The sequence below is a fragment of the Tursiops truncatus genome, chromosome 1, assembly GCF_011762595.2.
Source record: "Tursiops truncatus isolate mTurTru1 chromosome 1, mTurTru1.mat.Y, whole genome shotgun sequence".
In the NCBI taxonomy this organism is placed as follows: Eukaryota; Metazoa; Chordata; class Mammalia; order Artiodactyla; family Delphinidae; genus Tursiops; species Tursiops truncatus.
The window spans coordinates 163,309,490-163,328,272 of NC_047034.1; the positions used below are offsets into that span (position 1 = coordinate 163,309,490).

The window sequence follows — 18,783 nt, forward strand, 5'->3', positions numbered from 1 at the left end:
AGCCTGTGCTCCGCAACGGGAGAGGCCACAGCAGTGAGAGGCCCGCGTACCGCAAAACAAACAAACAAAAAAACTTAAATTTAAGTCATATGGACCGTGAAACACTGCAAAACATCCACGTTACTTAGGATTTGAAAAAACAGCAAAATGATGAGCCCTCTTGTGTTTGATCAGAGCTACTTTCCCAAGCAGACAGACACTCAGAAAGGAGATGGAATGAAGGAAGAATGGGGACTGGCAGCACTCATCTTAAGTTAAACTCTCCAGTCCATGGAAAGAGGGTATTTGCAAGACTGGTGTGTGGTGGTTCCAAGAATACTGTTTACCTATCCTGCCAAGTATCCAGAGGCAGGATTCAGAATCTCCAGGTGGTAACAGCTGCATCTTAGGAAGGGTCTAGAAGACAAAATTTCTGTGTGGGAACATTTTTCTGGGTGCATAGTCAAAAAAAAGCAGAGATCCGGGCTGAGTGTTCAGAACAAGGATCTACACTTACTAGCTGTGTGCCTTTGGGTAAATTACTCCATCTCTCAGTCATCTTTTTGCAAACCACAGAGGGAGCTTTATTTTCTGTACCGTCATATGGTAAATAATATTCACTTATGACTGGGCAATAGGAAGGGCTCTGGTTCAGATTACCCTGATAATTTCCCTGAGTCTTGTCTTGACAGCATGATCTTAATTCTTTAATTAAGAATGTGAAACCTGGGAGTTCCCTGGTGGTCTAGTGTTAGGATTTGGCACTTTCACTGCCATGGCCTGGGTTCAATCCCTGGTTGGGGAATTGAGATCCTATAGGCCACATGGAGCAGCCCCCCCCAAAAAAAAAAAAGTGAAACCCTGTGCAATCAACAATTTCTCAGCTCTCTTATTTTTGAAATGGCACATTTGTCCTATCTACTTATAGGTTATTGTGAGAGTCAAATCAAATGAAATAACAGATTTGAGTGTACCTTGGGAACTATAAAGCACTACATAAATAAGAGGAATAAAGGTTATTTCCAGACCCACTACCTTGCTGTGGGACTTTGGATCCCCACATAACCCCTCTGAATTTCAAATGTGTCTGCATTTTTTTTTTGGCCGCGCCGCACAGCATCGGAATGACATGCAGATTTCAATTCCCCAACCAGAGATCGAACCCGCAGCCCCTGTAGTGGAAGTGCGGAGTCTTAACCACTGCAGCACCAGGGAAGCCCGTCAATGAAACTTTTTAAACCTTCGTTAACTGGTCTTATAAAATAAGACAAATAATAGTCACTACCTTATATGAAAATTAGATGAGAATATGCATGATAAACTCCTACTAGTCTCATGCCTGCCTCATAATAAGATCTGATGACTACTGTTTATTTATTTTTAGTACATACATATATACACACACACACACACACACACACACACACACACACACACACACACACATATTTTTTTTTGCGGTACGCGGGCCTCTCACTGTTGTGGCCTCTCCCGTTGCGGAGCACAGGCTCTGGACGTGCAGGCTCAGCAGCCATGGCTCACGGGCCTAGACGCTGCACGGCATGTGGGATCTTCCCGGACCGGGGCACGAACCCGTGTCCCCTGCATCAGCAGGTAGACTCTCAACCACTGCACCACCAGGGAAGCCCCTTTAGTATATTTTTTTGATGTGGACCATTTTTTTTTTTAAAGTCTTTATTGAATTTGTTATAATATTGCTTCTGTTTTATGTTTTGGTTTTTTGGCCATGGGGCATGTGGGATCTTAGCTCGTGACTAGGGATCAAACCCACATCCTGTGCATTGGAAGGCGAAATCTTACCCACTGGACAGTCACGGAAGTCCCTGATAACTATTAGTTATTAATTTTTATTTTTATACTGTGTTTTTGTTCATTTCAACCTTCCTATAAGGCAGTCAGTATGCCATAATGAAAGAGAACACAGGCTCTGGAGCCAGGTTGGAAATCCTGGTCAACTGTGTGAACTTGGACAAGTTATTTAACCTCACAGCAAGGTTCAATTTATAAAAACAGTATCTACTTCAAAGGGCCTAAGGATTAAATGACATAATGTACGTGGAATACTTAGCAAGTGCTGGGCACAGAGTAAATGCTTAGTAAACATTAGCAATTCTTATTATTCATTTATTTTTTTATTTTTTTTGCGGTACTTGGGCCTCTCACTGCTGTGGCCTCTCCCGTTGCGGAGCACAGGCTCCGGATGCGCAGGCTTAGCGGCCATGGCTCACGGGCCCAGCCGCTCCACGGCATGTGAATCCTCCCAGACCGGGGCACGAACCCGCGTCCCCTGCATCGGCAGGCAGACTCTCAACCACTGCACCACCAGGGAAGCCCGGCAATTATTATTAACACTATTGTTTTCAGAGGAAGACAGAGGCCTACAGATGGTCAAGACCTGCTCAAGAAAGTTTATTAACTATCATTTATGCTAAATCTAATTCCTTCTTTTATAATTTGAGATTCAAAAAACAATCTGTTAAAATGACTGGTAGAAAAAAATATATTACCCTGGAAGAAAGGAAACTGAGGAGTTGGATGGTGGTGATGACAGAATAGAAAAATTCCAGTTATGGGAAGGGTAGAGCCTGACTGTAATTAACTCATTGACTCTCTGTTATAAATATGGATTTGTCTAAAGCTGAATAATGTAAAAAGCACTGCCTCAGGCCCTGATCAGCCCAGTCTGAGTTGAACACCAAGCTTCCTGAGCTGATGGGTTGAGACATCAGCCTCCTTACCCTAGCAACCCGCCCAGCCCACGCCATGTCTGCATGACTAACCCACACAGGCAAGTTACTAAACCATGCAGGGCAGAGAAAACGGATATGAGAAAACTAGCTGGGCAAGAAGCAGGGGGTCAGTGGCTACTGCAATGTGGTATCAGTATAAATCACACTGTACTAGGAGGCAAGATCAGAGTTCTAGTTCCAGGCATGAATGCATATTAAATCTGCTTGCTAAATAGCTTTTTTTCTTTTTAGCATAAACGTTTGTCCCTTATTTTTTTAAATATGTTATTTAATTTATACAAAAAATTATATAAAACATTAATTGTAAAGCACTAAGATAAAATGAACTAAGAAATCATTCCCCAAGCCAAGAATCAGAAAATTATCAATAACTTTCATCTACTTATATATCCCTCATCTACTTATATCTCATCTTCCTGCCCAGTCCCCATACTGCCAACTTAACCAGTATCTTAATGTTTCTCCCCCAATGGCTAATTTTCAATCCACATATTAATTGACCTTTCTACAGCATTTGACACTGTTGCTCCCACCAATGCACACCCGCCACCCCACCTGCGCTAACAAACACCCTCTTTTCTTGGCTTCTGTAATACTGGCAGCCCTTTTGTTTCTACCTTTCTGGTTGTTGATTCTCTTTTTTCCTTAAGGCTCATTTTCCTCTGCCCAGCCAGTAAAACTTATGAGTTTCTCAAAACTCCATCCTAGGCCCTCTCTTCTCACTCTAGACTCTCCCTTAGATTCCTCATGCTCTCTCTTTGCTTCAGTTACCAGACTGCTATCTCCAGTCCCCACTTCTCTCTACTGTCAACCTGATATGTGTTTAACATCTATAATATATCCCAAACCAAACTCCTGACTTTCTTCCTCAAACTGCAGCCTCTCAGGGTTCTCAGCACAGCGAAGGGCACCACTGTCCACTGTTTTATAAGTCAAGAACTCTGGAGTCACCCATAACACATCCTTGTCCCAGAGTCAATCCATCAAGTCCTCTCGATTTTTTTTCTCTCGCAGTAATATTTTTTCTTTTTTTTTATTTTTTTGAATTTTATTTTTTTAATACAGCAGGTTTTTCTTAGTTATCTATTTTATACATATTAGTGTATATATGTCAATCCCAATCTCCCAATTCATCCCACCACCACCCCGCAAGTCCTCTCTATTTGATCTGCTTCATAGCTCTTAATGCAGTCTGTTTGGTCTATTCCACCATCACCACCATAATCCAAGCTCCCTTCCAAGTACTCTCTACTTGAATTATTCCAACAGTATTTGTGCAACCAACAAGCTCCTCATAATACTGCCTCTTTCCCCAGTTACTGCTTATCCTCTCACCCCCTTCTTATGTCATTTATCATTTCCTTTGGGGAGCCTTCCCTACCAGGTCCATTCCTCTTATTATAAATTCTTGTTGAACCATGCATCAATGCCTTTATCATGCTTAGCATCATTATAAATTTATGCTAATTTGTATAATGTTGATAATGTTAATTTCATTCTCACTGAGAAACTTCTTCATTTTTAATTTAGTTTCCCAGGAAAATCGAATTATACCCAAGAAGGGAGTCAGAAAACCTCCTGGGTCCCACAATCCCATATATAATAAAGGTAAGGACAAAAGCTCTGGAATCAGACAGTTTTTGATAGAAGTCCCAGCTCTGGCACTTACTAGCTGAATGACCTTGGGACAGTCATTTCAATGTGACCTCAGTTTTCTCATCTATAAAATGGAGAAAAGACTCAAATCTCTTAAACATGAGAATATTAACTTAATCAAATAAACACAGCATAACACATTGCCTGGCTTGTTTTTTGCTACTATTATTTTACTACTGCTGTTGTTAGTTTACTAATATTATTACCAAAGGTTACACTAATAATAACAGGAGAGGGACTGAGCAGACAGATGGCTTCTAAAGTCTCTCCCAGCTCTAGTAATTCTACCGTGTTGCTAACGATGAACAACTTTCTTTTTGAAAAATACCTGGATCTTGCATGAAACTGTAGCATGAAAGGCCTAAAGGCCAATACCCCCAACAAGCTGCATTCCTGAAAAATCATTCTTAGAAAAACTCTGCCAAAGGGCCAGCAGGGCATCATGTTTTATTGAATGCCACAGTGTTGCTACAAGCCATGCCATTTTTTCTGGAGCTTCTTGGTTTGTGGTGAACACAGAAATTCTGAAGCAGGCTACAATAAGTCATTCCAAAGCTCTAAGTGCAGGGGACCACCCCTCTCAAACCTTTCCGCATACATTCCCGATTTGACTTCTGGCTCAAGTACATGACTTAGGAGGGATTTTATGGTTCGGTGTATGCCTGTTTTCCCTATCATGCTGAACAACTGCGATACCTGGGATCCAGCAGGCCTTGCTCCACTCCCCAGGCCATCTCTCTCACAGCATTGCTGATCTCATGACGGGATGTGTAAGCAAAACAGACGTTCAGGAAACACCTGAGAAGGGAAGAACAGAATAATTTACCAAAGGGGGACAGGGACTAAGGAGTGGAGTCACTTATTACAGAGCACCCCTTCTGTGGTAGAACAAACACACACCAAATGTTAACCATGGATACCTCTGAAAAGCGAGAGTATTAATTTTTTGAGTTTTCCAAGTTTTCTTGGGAAAAAAACATATTAGTTTTGTAGTAAGAAAAATACTAACTGACCCTTATTATTCTCCTAATCTTCTTCCCTTCTGCTAACCCCCAGCTTTCAGAGGATGTGAATTCACTGTGATATTAGAACAAGCAAAGAAGAATAGGAAGTCTGATGTGAAACAAATCCACTGCCAAATATGCATTATATCCCAAAGCCACACATAATGAAGTCTGGATTATTAAACTGTTCCCCTCTGCATCTGCATGCCCTTCCAAGGTCATCCCCTCTATTGGTTAAAGCAGTGGGACAGAAAGAGAATTTCTTGAAGGATCTGTCTTCAGAGACAGGGATAAGACCTGCTACATTCCCACCCCATTCCCTGTCAATTAAACACACACACACACACACACACATATAAATACATATGTACATGGGGGGCAAGGCACATGAAGGAGGAAGATAAGAAACTGTATGTGTGAGTAAACACACATAAAACAAGGTGCTGCAGAACCACCTCTGGTCTGCCCTGCAGATGGAGGAAGAAGTCTCAAGCATCCAAAACCAACTCCTCATTACCTCTTGTACCAAATGCAGACCAAGGAAGGGCCAGGACGTCTCCCTAAAGTTAGCAGGGAGTCATAGATTAATACAGGTCCCTAAGGGGAAATCTGAAAACTTACTTGTTGTAGTTCTTGGTGGCCTGCACAGCCTGTGCAATCAGCTCCTGGAGATCCAAGGGCAACAAATGCAGATCACCCAGGACCCGGATACATACCCCATGCTTCTGCAGTTTCTCCCTGATCAGGGGGGAAAGGAGGCAGGTTTGGGAGGTGGGACAGAGCACCTGCTGAGCTGGAGAAAGCAAAGTGCTTAGCTGATACTCAATTACCAGTTTTTGAGTGCCTTCCTGTGTGTCAGGCACTGATCTACAAGTACTATTTCACTGAATGCCCTCAACAACTCTGAAGGGAGTTTACTACATTCCCTGTTCTACAGCGGGAAACTGAGGCTCAGATAGAATAGTTAGATAGGGATTGCCCAAGGTCATACAGCCATCAAGTGCTGTGTCGGGACCGAATCCCAGGTTTGCCTGATTTGAGAACCCAAACCTCTTTACCACACATTACACCGCCTTGTGTGTCCTTGTCGACAAGTTGCATTTCACGTGTTCTGTGCTGTTTGTCCCATTTTGATGGGTGAATAAACTCCTCAACAGCAGGAGTTGTATTATTGGTTACTTTTGTAACATCTAACATTAATTATATGTTTACTAAGTGCCAGACATTGGTCTAAGTGTTCTACATGCATTCCATCCTTACATCAACCTTTGAGGCAGACACCATTATCATTCCCCTTTTACAGACGAAGAAACTGAGGCACAGGGAGGTTAAGTAATTTGTTCAAGATCAGACATATATATATGGAGGCAGTGTAATGTTGTGATTAAAAAGACAGGCTCTGGAACCAAACTCCCTAAGTTCGATTTCTGGCTTTCTACTCACCAGCTGTCTGATCTTGATCAAATTACTTTGTTCAAATGTTGCTCTGAATAAGAATACCTAGATTCAGGAATTCCACGGTTCCTCCATGGTTCTACTGCAGGGGACACGGGTTTCATCCCTGGTCGGGGAACTAAGACCCTGCATGCTGTGTGGTGTAGCCAAAAAAAAAAAGAATACCTAGATTCAAGCCCTAGTGCCTAGTGCCACCGATTACTATCTGACCTTGCATAACCACCCCTGTCATATTGTGAAAGTGCTTATTCTCAGACATCAGGCACATGACCTGAGTAAGGAGGTGTAAAAGCCCTGGCAAGGAGCCAGGAGATCTGGGCTCCCAGCCTGGCTCTGCCACTAGCTAGCTGCGTGACCATGGGCAAACCTTTCTCTTCTCTTCACCAGGATTAGTTTCCCAACTGATGAAACTGAACTAGGCCAGTGGTTTTCCAAACTTTTTAGCCAAACAAGTCTTTCTTCAAATCAAATCTTAAACAGAAGCCCAACATATAAAATAGATAAATGCAAACAAGCACTGTATACCCCATTCCCTCTGGGTCCTTGCATGCCCACTCCTCACAACTACGGGGTTCTGTGGCACATTGCTGGAAAACCACCACTAAGGTTTCTTCTTGCTCTGCCTAGGACTTAATAACCTAAGACCATCTTCTCTACTCGTGACTGATTACAACAATCTCAGGAGCACCTCTACTGCCATGGATTTTGATCTTTCAAGAAGTGTTAAGACTGCTTCTTGTCTCTACAGCAGACAACAGCTCAGCTCTAGAGTCAGAAAGACCTTGTGTGTTTTGGCTCTGCCTGTCTGATAGCTGTGTGACCCAGGATACACCCCTAAACTTCTCTGGTTTTTACTTTCTTCCTCTCTACAAATGGGATCATAATATCTTTCTCACAGGATAATGTGAATTTTAAATGAGAGTACATGTTAGGCTCAGGGTCTGACACATAGTATAAGCACTTAAAAAAGGTAAGATTAGTGTGAAGTACAGAAGAATTTGAAGAATTTGAACACCTGGAATGTGGCCCCATTACCTCTGTCCCCAGCCCCTTGGGTGTGAATTCTGAGCCACAAGGGAAGGAGTAATGTCTGTGGCCCAGAGACTAATATGGATAGAGAGAAGCCTGGCTATGCTCCCCGCACCCTGACCCACACAGGGATGGAAATGACAGACCTGTCCCAGGTCCAGCTCCACTAGAGCTCTAAGCTCTCTGTTCTCTCATCTTCCTGGTCCTGGTGTGGGGAGGAGCTGGGCAGAGAATGGTTGTAATGAACACTTTGGGGCAGTCCTGGCTGAAGAGGGTTCCACGCTGTGAAACAAATAATCTCCACCAAACTTCCACTTTGCCCCATTCTGGCTTTGCTCCCTAAGTTAAGCTTAAACTTAGTGATAGCAAGAACAGTACTGACTCATCCCCATAAAGGGCTTTTATGCATCATCCTGTCCCGTCCAAGGGTATATGCAGGGAAGTACAGTAACTTTTTAGGGATGACTGCACAGCAGAAAATGGCTTTTTCAAAGTCTCTCTCACTCTACTTCCCTGGTCACAGTTCACTGGTCCTGGGGTAGAAATTTGAACTAAGGTGGACCAATTAAGGGTTTTAATTCATTCTGAGCAGCTCTCTTGAAGAAGACAAAGTTAGCCTGTGGAGCAAAGGAAATAAATGTCTGAGGAGGCTCTACCTAATCGATTTCAATTCCTGGCTTCGGTTTTGCCTGAGGTTGGCTATCTGTATCCTTGAATTCTGTGAAATACCTCTATATCCTCAAATAAATAAATAAGGAAGGAAGGAAGGAAGGAAGGAAAGGGAAGGGAAGGGAAGGGAAGGGAAGGGAGGAAGGGAGGGAGGGAGGAAGGAAGGAAGGAAGGAAGGGAGGAAGGAAGGAAGGAAGGAAGGAAGGAAGGAAGGAAGGAAGGAAGGAAGGAAGGAAGGAAAACTAGCTTGCCATATTTGCCACTGAAGAGGCCTAACTAACAGTAGAAGGGTTTAGAGTTCCTTAACTAGCCTCAGAAAAGACAGTTGAGGGTTAGGTAAGGCTGGAGGTGGTATAAGAACACAGGCTCCCCCTCTGACAGCATCTTACTTTTCTTCCATCAAGCGGCTGAACTTCTGCCGGGCCAGATCCATTAGCCCATCTACCTCACTCTTGGAGCGTTTGAAGTTCTCAATGCTGAATGCGTAGACCGTCACCTCTAGGACGCCCAGGTTCAAACACCAACGCAGAGTCTGAGAGGGGAGAAGGCAAGGAGCTAGGGTACAAGGAAAGAGCAGGAAGGGAAACAGGAGATGCCTCAGCCCCGACTCAGTGAGAGACAGACTTTTCTCCTCCCCAAACTGGGTAAAGCTAGGATAATACCAATGCCTCTCTCAGAATAATGAACCAAATAAGCAGAAAGCCACCACCTGAGAGACTGAAAAATGTGAACCTAATGAGTACTATTATGCTGATGCTATTGTGGTTTACTGGAAAGAGCTCTTCACTGAGAGAATAAATATCTAGGTTCCAATCTCTCACTCCATCAAGCACTTGCTATGCGACTGCAGGCATATCATTTAACCTCTCAGGGCCTAAGTCTCCTTATCTGTAAAATAGGATCACAATCCATCCCTCACAAGGTGGCTAAAGATACATAAACACACAAGGTATTATTACTCACAGCATAACATCATTATTCCAATAGACTGAGAGGCTGATGAGTTACAAGAATAAAAGCAACAATCGCACAGCTGTGTATCATTTAAGTCTGCAAAGGGTTTTCACATACATTATTTCATCTGATTCTTCAAGCTACCCCTTGAGAAAGGAATTATTGTTTTCATGCCTACTTTAGAGATGATAAAACTGAGGCTCAGAAAGTTGAAGACGAGTCAAAAGTCCACAGCTCTACCATATGAATCCATTATATGAGGTTCTAGAACAGCAAAAACTCATCTAGAGTGATAGAAATCAGAAGGTGAGGGGGAAGGGGAGGAGAAGAGGAGGGAGGACAGGGTTTGACTGGGAAGGGGCACAAAGGAACTTGCTAGAGAGATGGAAATGTTCTGTATCTTGACAGGGCTGTGGATTAGACAGATGAATGCAACTGTCAAAACCCCAAATCTGTGCATTTCCCTGTATGAAATTATACCTCAACGAAAAAAGAAGTGAAACTCAAATTTAAACTCAGTCCTTTGGTACGGTACTGCTCTAACCCAGTGCCACTAAAGGTGGAGAACAAACTGAAGATGAGAATAACAGTGTTGAGATGGGGAGCCTGGAGGTTAAAGGTAAGGGACAGAAGACATTCAAACAGAACTGAAAAAATAAAGCTGAAGAGCTACCTTTCTAATCCCTTATCAGACATACAAACCCATTCACTGCCACCTCAGGAAAATTACCAGCGCAAACCTGACACTTGAATAGGCTTGGGACCTGAAGATCTTACCAGGCAGCAAACTTGGTGGGTACACCTGGGTCGGAGCCCACCACTGACCTCAGTTAACATAGGCTAATAACAACAGCTTCAATTTTTTGAGCACATCCTTTATGCCAGGTCTTGTGCCACATGCTTTTCATTGTGCCATCTTGTTTAATCCTCATGTAATCTCCCCATTTTACAGATGAAGGAACTGAGGCAAAGGGAAGCTACGTAACTTGTAGCAGGTCACAGAGCCAGGAAGTGGCAGAGTAGGGGTGCCAATGAGTTCTGAGTGACTACAGAGCTTAAGCTCCTAAGCACTAGGCAAAACCTGCCTCTTAGTCACAAAAGAGAAACTGAGATCAACAAACCTGAAGACCTCAGTGTTGGAGAGAACCCCACAACCACTCATTCAAGGCAAAAAATATCACTGCCCTGGCTTCAGGACGTGTTCTTGTGCCAAGAAGCTGGGATCCGTGGGCTACAGAGTTTCACAAAGATCGACATATTCCATTCTTATTGATAAATTTACTGTTTCCCAATTTGCAGTGGGCATTAAAACCATAAAACGTTGATGACGTTTGGTTGGAGTGACGTCCTGGTTTGTCTGGCACTCTTCCTAGTTTAAGCACTTAAAGGCCTGTGTCCTGAGAAACACCTCAACCTCAGGATGGGTAGTCACCCTCTACCTTTGCTCTGGAAATGTCACTTCTAAGAATTTATTCTAAACTAGTACCATTTATGATGTCCAATAATAGTGGAGCAGCTAAACAAACTATGTCAGATCCTCAGGAAAAATGTTCCACAGCCATTAAAACATATAGGTAGAAAGCCATAGATCAACCTAGAAAAATACTTGCCAAAATGTCAAGAAAAAAATAAGGTTATCAAAGCTATAGATGTAATTTTATAAATGTTAAGTCATGTTGAACATATTACAAGGATTGGGACGAGGCACAGAAAAACATAAATTGTTGATTAAAGTGGTAAGAGGAGACAATTTTGTTCTTATTTCTAATGTTTTGCGATGATTCACTGGATGACTTAATTTTCTGTTAATGTTGATATGAGATCTATGGCTAGCAAGCAAGCAATAAAACAAACAGCTATAAAAAAGCACTCTCAAACCACAGCAAACTCAGGGCCTGGTTTTCTAGCTATAATCCAATTCTCCACAGACCATTCACCTTGGGTTCTGCAACGTGTACCCACCTCAGCCAGTTTGTTGAAGCCCTGTGAGTGACCCTCTTGCCTCTCCACTTGGCACTTCTTGGCATAGCGACGGTTCCCATCCATTATAAACGCAATGTGTTTGGGCATTGGGCCTGCCTGTGAAGTAAGAAGAGAAATGAACACATCACATACTCCTCAGAGATAAAGGGAGACAATATTCCAAGCTGACAGGCTTGAGCTATATGATAAAAGCCCTGAGGAAGGGAACTGGGTATTCTGTACTTTTAGCTCAATACATAAGCATTAAGCACTTTTATTCATTTTTATTTATATGTTTATTGAGCCCTTACTACATGCCAAGTACTATGCTGAGCTTTTCACATTTCATCTTAATTTTTTATCATACAAACATATGAAGTAAATAGTGTTATCTTCATTTTATAGGTGAAACAACTGAGGCTCAGAGAGGTCAAGTGACTTGCATAAGTCACACAGCCAAGAAGAGACAAAGTGGGGATTCAAATTTAGGTCTATGTGCTTTCAGAGTTTATCTCCTAACCATATGCCTTTAACCACCACCTTGGTTTCGTTAGCCTTCAACTGGAAGGCACAGGAAGGATATTGATGGGTATGGCCAAATGTAAAGGGCATCCTCCACACAAGAGGCATACACTTCTCAGTTGTATCCGAGTCCTGTCACACAGGAATGGGGGCCTCATATTGTTGGATCTTCTTATTTTACAAGAGAAGCTAATCAAGATTTTTATAAAAATTTAAATGTCAGGAGCCATTTGAAAACAAACAAAAAAGACATTTTGGGGGCAAACAAAACTTCTTACCTGGCCTAGAGCAGACTTTTGTTGTCTATCATAGCAAAAATTCACTCCTTGGGCTATTTTCCCTCACTGGAGGGGCTCTTCATAGACCGCTTCCCCTGCATCTCCCAACATTTTCTACTTTTGTCCCCCATATATAGCCATAAAAAAAAAAAATTCCAGTAAAGTCATGCAGCTTGTTCTTCCCAACACGTGACCGCAGTGTTTCCTTGAGGAGATGCTTTTCTATTTCCTGGACTGCCTGAGATCACCTGGCATTTGTGTGTGAGTGTATGTGTGGGTACAAGGCTTACTTACTCATAAATTCACTGCTACTTGCTGCTTGACAGCCTGTGGCTGAAAAATAAAACCAAGCTGACTGGCTCCAATATCAAACCTTTCATGTGAGGAGGATATAACATTGCTGTGATTCCTAGAGAAAAAGCTGAGGGAAGATCTAGGGAGTGGAGTGTAGGAAACAGAGTGATTGTAGTCTTGAAATGATTGAAAGACAGCCCCAATAATAGTAATTAAAAACTGCTAGACACAGTGCTGAGTGTTTTCTATGTAGTTTCATTTAATCCTCAAAATCACCATATAAAGTCACATGGTTAATAAACGATAGAATAGAACTTCCATTCATGTTTGCCTCCAGAACCCTCTTAACCATTATGCTCTACTGTCACATCAAAGAAAGATTAGTTATTTTATCTAAACCCAGAGGTCAGGGACTTCCCTGGTGGCGCAGTGGTTAAGAATCTGCCTGCCAATGCAAGGGACAGGGTTCGATCCCTGGTCTGGGAAGATCCCACATGCCGTGGAGCGACTAAGCCCGTGGGCCACAACTACTGAGCCTGAGCTCTAGAGCCCGCAAGCCACAACTACTGAGCCCGCATGCCACAGCTACTGAAGCCAGGACGCCTAGAGCCCGTGTTCCACAACAAAGAGAAGCCAGCACAGTGAGAAGCCCATGCACTGCAACAAAGAGTAGCCCCCGCTCACCGCAACTAGAGAAAGCCCGCACACAACAATGAAGACCCAATGCAGCCAAAAATAAATTAAAAAAACAAAACAAAACAAAATAAAGCCCAGAGGACAATACTAGGAATAATAGATCAAAGTTCTAGGGAAACAAATTTCAGGAAGATCTAACAGTCTATGCTGCCCAATGATATTGGGAGGTCTCAGGCTTCCTGAAAATGTGAGAGTTAGGACAATAATCTGCCAGAAATGTAGACCTGGAAGTTACCTGCAATTCTAAGGCTCTTTGATACCATTGCTAAATTCTACTACAAATCCATAAATATCATGGGTTACCCAGTTTTTATAACAGGTTTTAATATAAGATTACCCAACGAACCAAAAGGCCAACTGGTGCATTGGGCCACTGCTCACCTTTATGATGTTGGCACAGAACCGCTCCCAAAACGACAGCTCTCCTTCCTTGATCCATGACATAGTTCTTGCCTCAGCAGAAGAAGCACAGAACAATTAGTCACCAACCAGGTAACCTTGTATAAACAAGACAGAGAATTAGAAGTCACCACACCTGCAAACAACTATGGCTGACTTGCAGGGATTCACCAAAACGGTAGAGATCAGCCAGCATTAGAATCCAAAAACACTGGCCCTGGACTTCCCTGGTGGTCCAGTGTCTAAGACTCTGCGCTCCCAATGCATGGGGCCCGGGTTTGATCTCTGGTTAGGGAACTAGATCCCACATGCCACAACTAAGAGTTCGCATGCTGCAACTTAAGATCCCGTGTGCCACAACTAAGACCCGGCAGAGCCAAAAAAAAAAGAAAAAGACACTGTTCTAAGCCTCTAGTCTTTCACTACCCAGAATTTATAAGCCAATAGGACCTTTGGGCGCAGAGGCCTTTCCTTGGTTCTATGGGCTTGGTGGACCTTGCTCCCATCCCCTTTTTTCTCAGAGTCTGCACAGCCTTTTTCTGAACATGTAAGTCTGCTTCCTGTCACATCGTAGTGCCTACATCCTGATCCTTCCCCCTTCTTCCTTCTCCATCTTCCACCAGGCTGTGTTTCCCACTCTCGGGGCTCCGGGTCACTAACCCCTTCAGTTGTTGCACCCGTTACCTCCTACCCCAGAGATTTCCCAATTATTTACTCCTTCACTTGTATCTTCCACTATCCTCTTTGTCTCTCACAGCTGCCTCCCGCTCAGTCATCTCTCTCCTCTTCTCCTCTAATCCACCCCCTGAATCCAGCACCTTGACAGGCTCCGCCGGCACCTTTCAACAGCTCGAGGGCACCGACACTTCCTCACGACGTGGCGCTGGAAGAACACGTCATCTTTGGGCGCTGGGACACGCTTCTGCCGTCACCGAATGGGCGGGGCCCTGGCCTGCGCCTGCGCGCTCGGAGGAGGAGCGGAGCTGAGCTAAGCTAGAGTTCTCGGCTGTGCGCACTCCAGGGGCGGGGCACGTTGGGGTGAAGGGGATAACCGCGCGGGCTACCCGGCTCCGGGCCACGTGCGAGGGACCCGGCTGGGGAAGGCGGGGTTCAGACCACCTGGGAGAGCCGAGAAGTCTGTAGACAGGCGGGCTAGGTTACGGGGCAAGAATTAGGGGAACCCCACCTCAGAAATGCTGGGACTTCTTAGCCACTGGTGGCAGTTTGGACTTTTGAGAAAAGGGGTAAGGCGGCGTCCTGCTAGCTGGAAGGCCGCTACACTGGCTTTAGAGCTCTGGTACAAGTGTTTTTTGTTTGTTTTTTTTTTTTGGTAGAAGTCTTAAATATCCTGTTTTTATACTGTTTTGTCTTATTTAGTGAATTTAATCGTTTGCGAAGTTCCTAGCCGTAGTTAGCCTCACAGGGAGGGCACTTAATATCAGTCCATTTTGTGCTGATTTAAGGCACTCAAGATTTTGGGATTTGCATTCTCAGGACCTACCCAAAGAACTCAAAAAAGGGTTAAGGCCAGAAAGAACTCTAAGAATGACTTCTAAAGTTTAAGAAAGGCCATCAACTAACCCTGACAGAAAAATCAAGGGCATTCATTCTGTACCAAACCTTTAAAGAAAAGGGTTGCAGGAATTTGAGGCACTAACTCACAAAAGATATTGGGAGTTTAGTTTTCTTAAAATGAGAGAAGGGGAAAAAAAAAAACTTTACCATTTTCAGAGAACCTTCTTGTAGTTTCTTACTTTGGGTTGCAGTGTCAAGGAAACAAGGCAAGAGATGCTGTAGTCATGACTCCCGATTCATTACTTTTGTCTTCCACTCTTTCTGATGAAAGGGTTATTTTTAACAGAGTGAAATGATCAAAGAATGCCCTCCAGAGATGAGTAACCCACCCATGAATGGTCTCTTAAGCTTTTCCATCTTTCCTGCTTTGCATGTAGGTTAGTAAGTTTCTGCCTAGCTGATTTCTTCAATTTTGCAGGAAAACCATTTAGTGAAGTCCAGTAGTAGCTTGCTACTTTTAACATCTTCCAAGGTCAGCTTTGACTTTTGGTAGGAAGTCCCTAGAGGGATATATGAAACTTCTTACCCTTGTTCTGTTAACGTTTCGGTGCACTTTGGGTGATAGTTGGTATGCCTCCAATCAAGTCTTTCTTTTCTAAACCCTCCTTCCCTTAGGGGGAGCTAGATGTTTAAAAATACAGTGTTCATCAGGCTAGTGAACTTGTTAACATGTGTTTATAGCTGGTCAGTGTATCTCCTCTGGCCTCAATTTCAACAGTTTCCCCTGTATTTCCATCCCTGGGTTGCTGCAGGGGGTTAATTAATTAAGATTTGTAAAGGGCTTTGAGGAGCAAGGGACAAAGTATTATTAGGGTCTCATGCCCCAAGCCATGGCCCCATCCTTTCATCCCAGTCAGTGGCACAGGCAACCCCATTCTTATGCATGCCAAGCCCTTAATCCCCTCTTGAATGTGGCAGCTTCCAAGGAAAGGACAAGAGGCCTTAACTAGAAACAAAAATCCACTGTAATGAGGTGCTAAAAAGACTGAACTTTCAAGATTCACTCCTAACAAAATGGCTGAACAGAAAACTTAATGGTTCTTGTGACTTGAGTCCCAATCCAAGAAAGTGGAAATAATGGTAGGAAGAAAGCACCTTAAATATCAACCAAGGAGATGACAGTTTCGGTACCAATAAGTCTTTATTCATTGTATTTTCCCAAGGAAAAGAAGGGGAAGGGAAAGGGGTCAGCATGTGTTACAAAATGATAGCAAATGGGAAAGGAAGTACCTGGCACAGCAAAATCAACCAACAAATAAACAGATGGGGCCCAGATGGGGTCGCCAAAGCCCAAGGGGGCTCAGTCTCCTGCAGTTCAGTAATGAGGGGAAGGGATGAAGAACAGGTACATGCTTTTCTACCCTCCCTCCCTCCCCATAAATTCAAGATTTCACACAAAGCTTTGGTTTCTAGCAGTAAACATGGAGTTACATTCGTCCGTCTCCTATTAAACAATTTTGTGGCCACTTTGACATAAGTTTCTTGCACCTGCATAAAAGTTCCTGAGTGACTTGACTATACATTCATCTTTCCTTTCGTGGTCTCTCAACCCCACTTTCTACATGGAAGGCCCCCTCGTTGCTCCTCTAACCCTAGGATTAGAGATTAAAGTAGGTTTTAATCCATGCAAAGACAGCAGTCTCTTTGGAATGAATCAAATCAAGGAATGGTCATGACTCAGGAGATTGAGAACAAGGGATGGTGAGTTCTTAGCTTCTTCAGGATTTTTGCACAAATCATTTAATCACAGACACCCCACAAATTAAACGTATAGGTGTATGGACTATTTTTGGGGAGGGCACGAAGGGGGAAAGAAGAGGGGGTAGGAATACAGTGTTTAGGACAGAAAATCTTGTTCGAAATAGGAAACAGGGGAAGGGGAACACAAAAGAAAGTGTAGTTCAAGACCTCCCACTTCAAGAAGAGGGGCCCCCAAGTTTATGTTTCAGATCTTTTTGGCTGGTGCAGACCTTTTGTCAAAGATGCTTTGGCTATTTTTCTCAATATAAAAAGAAGTTTGTAAACAATAAAACCCCAAAAGAACATGGAGAAGACCAACACATTATATTTACACAAACTAGGCCACCTAGCAATCACCAAATCAGCTACTTGTGAAGTCCTACGAAGTCCAGACAAATACAATAACTAGAGGGGGGCAGCAATTGGGGGAGACAAGAACCCAGGATCAGACACACATCACCCAATGCGTTCTATTGCATTTGCCCCGTTACAACACAGTGAGGTAGGTTTGCAGTGATCTCACAGCATGTAAACGAAACCCCCTTTTCTCCTTTAGCTACCATGACACTAATTACTGCTGCAGCAGGGCAGGACACTGGCTCTGGGAACCACAAAGAAGCCATCACTGATGGTCTCTCTGGAAACCAAGGAGGAAAAGTCCAGAATTGTTAAAGATTAAGGATCTTGTCCTTGCTTCATATATCCATCCCTGGGCAGCTCGAGATGGGTACAGAGGCATCGTTCTTAAAACCTGTCCTTACCAACTCACAGTTTTTACAAAAACACATACAATACACCCTGTTGTGTATGTCAGGCCTAGCCCAATCCACTGAAGGATGGACCTGGTATGTAAAGCGAGTCCTATGCCCTGGGATTACAGGTCTGGAACAGGAATCCTTTATCACACATACAGATGACCTGTGCCTAATCTTGGCTTCCCCTCTCTGCACCTTTTACCTGGCCCAGCCTCTCCTAACCTCTCTGTACCACCTTTTCCTGTTCAGACCAATTTCCAATCTTTCAGTAGAAGGAGACCAAGCCATGGGGCAACCCAGTTAAAACCTAGTCTCCCATGAAACATTGAAGATGGAGGGGTTTCAAGAGGACACTGTGGCAGAAAAGCCAGCTCTAATTGGCAAAAATGAGGTAGTTCAATAGGCTATACGCTCCAAATAGTTGTGCTCTCTGGTGATAGAGCAACAAAAAGTATTCCTGCTGTGCAGACCCGGAGCTGTCGCCGACTTATCCCTGAGATTGCTCACGTACCTGAGAACACAGTGCAGGAATGAGGGCCTTAGATTAAAATACACAAAAATACAAAACCAGAATATTTATATTATGAAAAAAAAAGTTAAAATGCACAAGATACGTCATTCGCACACAGCTAGTGCAGTTGGCATCCTGAAGAAAGTGGGACCCAAGGTACAGTCATCCAAGGGAGCAAATAAATAAAATTGTATTGGCCCAGAATGGGGTGGGAGTGAGCTTAGAAGCAGCAGGTCTGCAGCTGTTCCCTCAACCCCCCTTTTGCCTGTCATCACAACCCACTGCTTGGGACAGTTCTCTCAGCACTCTCTCCCAGGAGGAGGTTGTGAGCAGACAAGATGTGGAAAACCCTGCCTTACTCCTGAGATATTTCCTCCCACAGAATGTAGTGGCTTGTGGGTTGGGTCCATCAATCTGGTCTCATGCTTAATCTTTTCACTCTGGCACGGGAAATATTATTCCATATCCTTCTTGAAGAGTAAAACAACTTCCCTATCCAGGCCACTTTCAGAAGCTGGAGATTCTGGGGGTGGA

At 43.6% G+C, this 18,783-nt stretch overlaps 1 protein-coding gene across 8 annotated transcripts in view; it reads right to left on the reverse strand.

The window, feature by feature from the left end:
• The window catches only part of DHDDS (dehydrodolichyl diphosphate synthase subunit), a 28,386-nt gene extending 13,805 nt beyond the window's left edge, over positions 1 to 14,581 (reverse strand). For 3 of the 8 annotated variants that reach the window (XR_004522161.2, XM_019938407.3, XM_019938405.3), the window contains exons 1-6: positions 14,384 to 14,519; positions 13,651 to 13,766; positions 11,480 to 11,596; positions 8,953 to 9,095; positions 6,032 to 6,148; positions 5,103 to 5,204 (exon numbers count right to left, since the gene is read on the reverse strand). Coding sequence is in view for 7 of the 8 variants with exons in the window: in XM_019938407.3 (XP_019793966.1) it covers positions 5,103 to 5,204; positions 6,032 to 6,148; positions 8,953 to 9,095; positions 11,480 to 11,596; positions 13,651 to 13,713 (542 nt within the window). In the remaining variant the exon portion in view is untranslated. Of the gene's footprint in view, positions 1 to 5,102; positions 5,205 to 6,031; positions 6,149 to 8,952; positions 9,096 to 11,479; positions 11,597 to 12,279; positions 12,935 to 13,650; positions 13,767 to 14,383 lie in introns of those variants that run through there. The other 5 variants (XM_073793731.1, XM_073793730.1, XM_019938403.2 and 2 more) reach the window with 4 other exon arrangements.
• Positions 14,582 to 18,783: the final 4,202 nt, after the last annotated feature.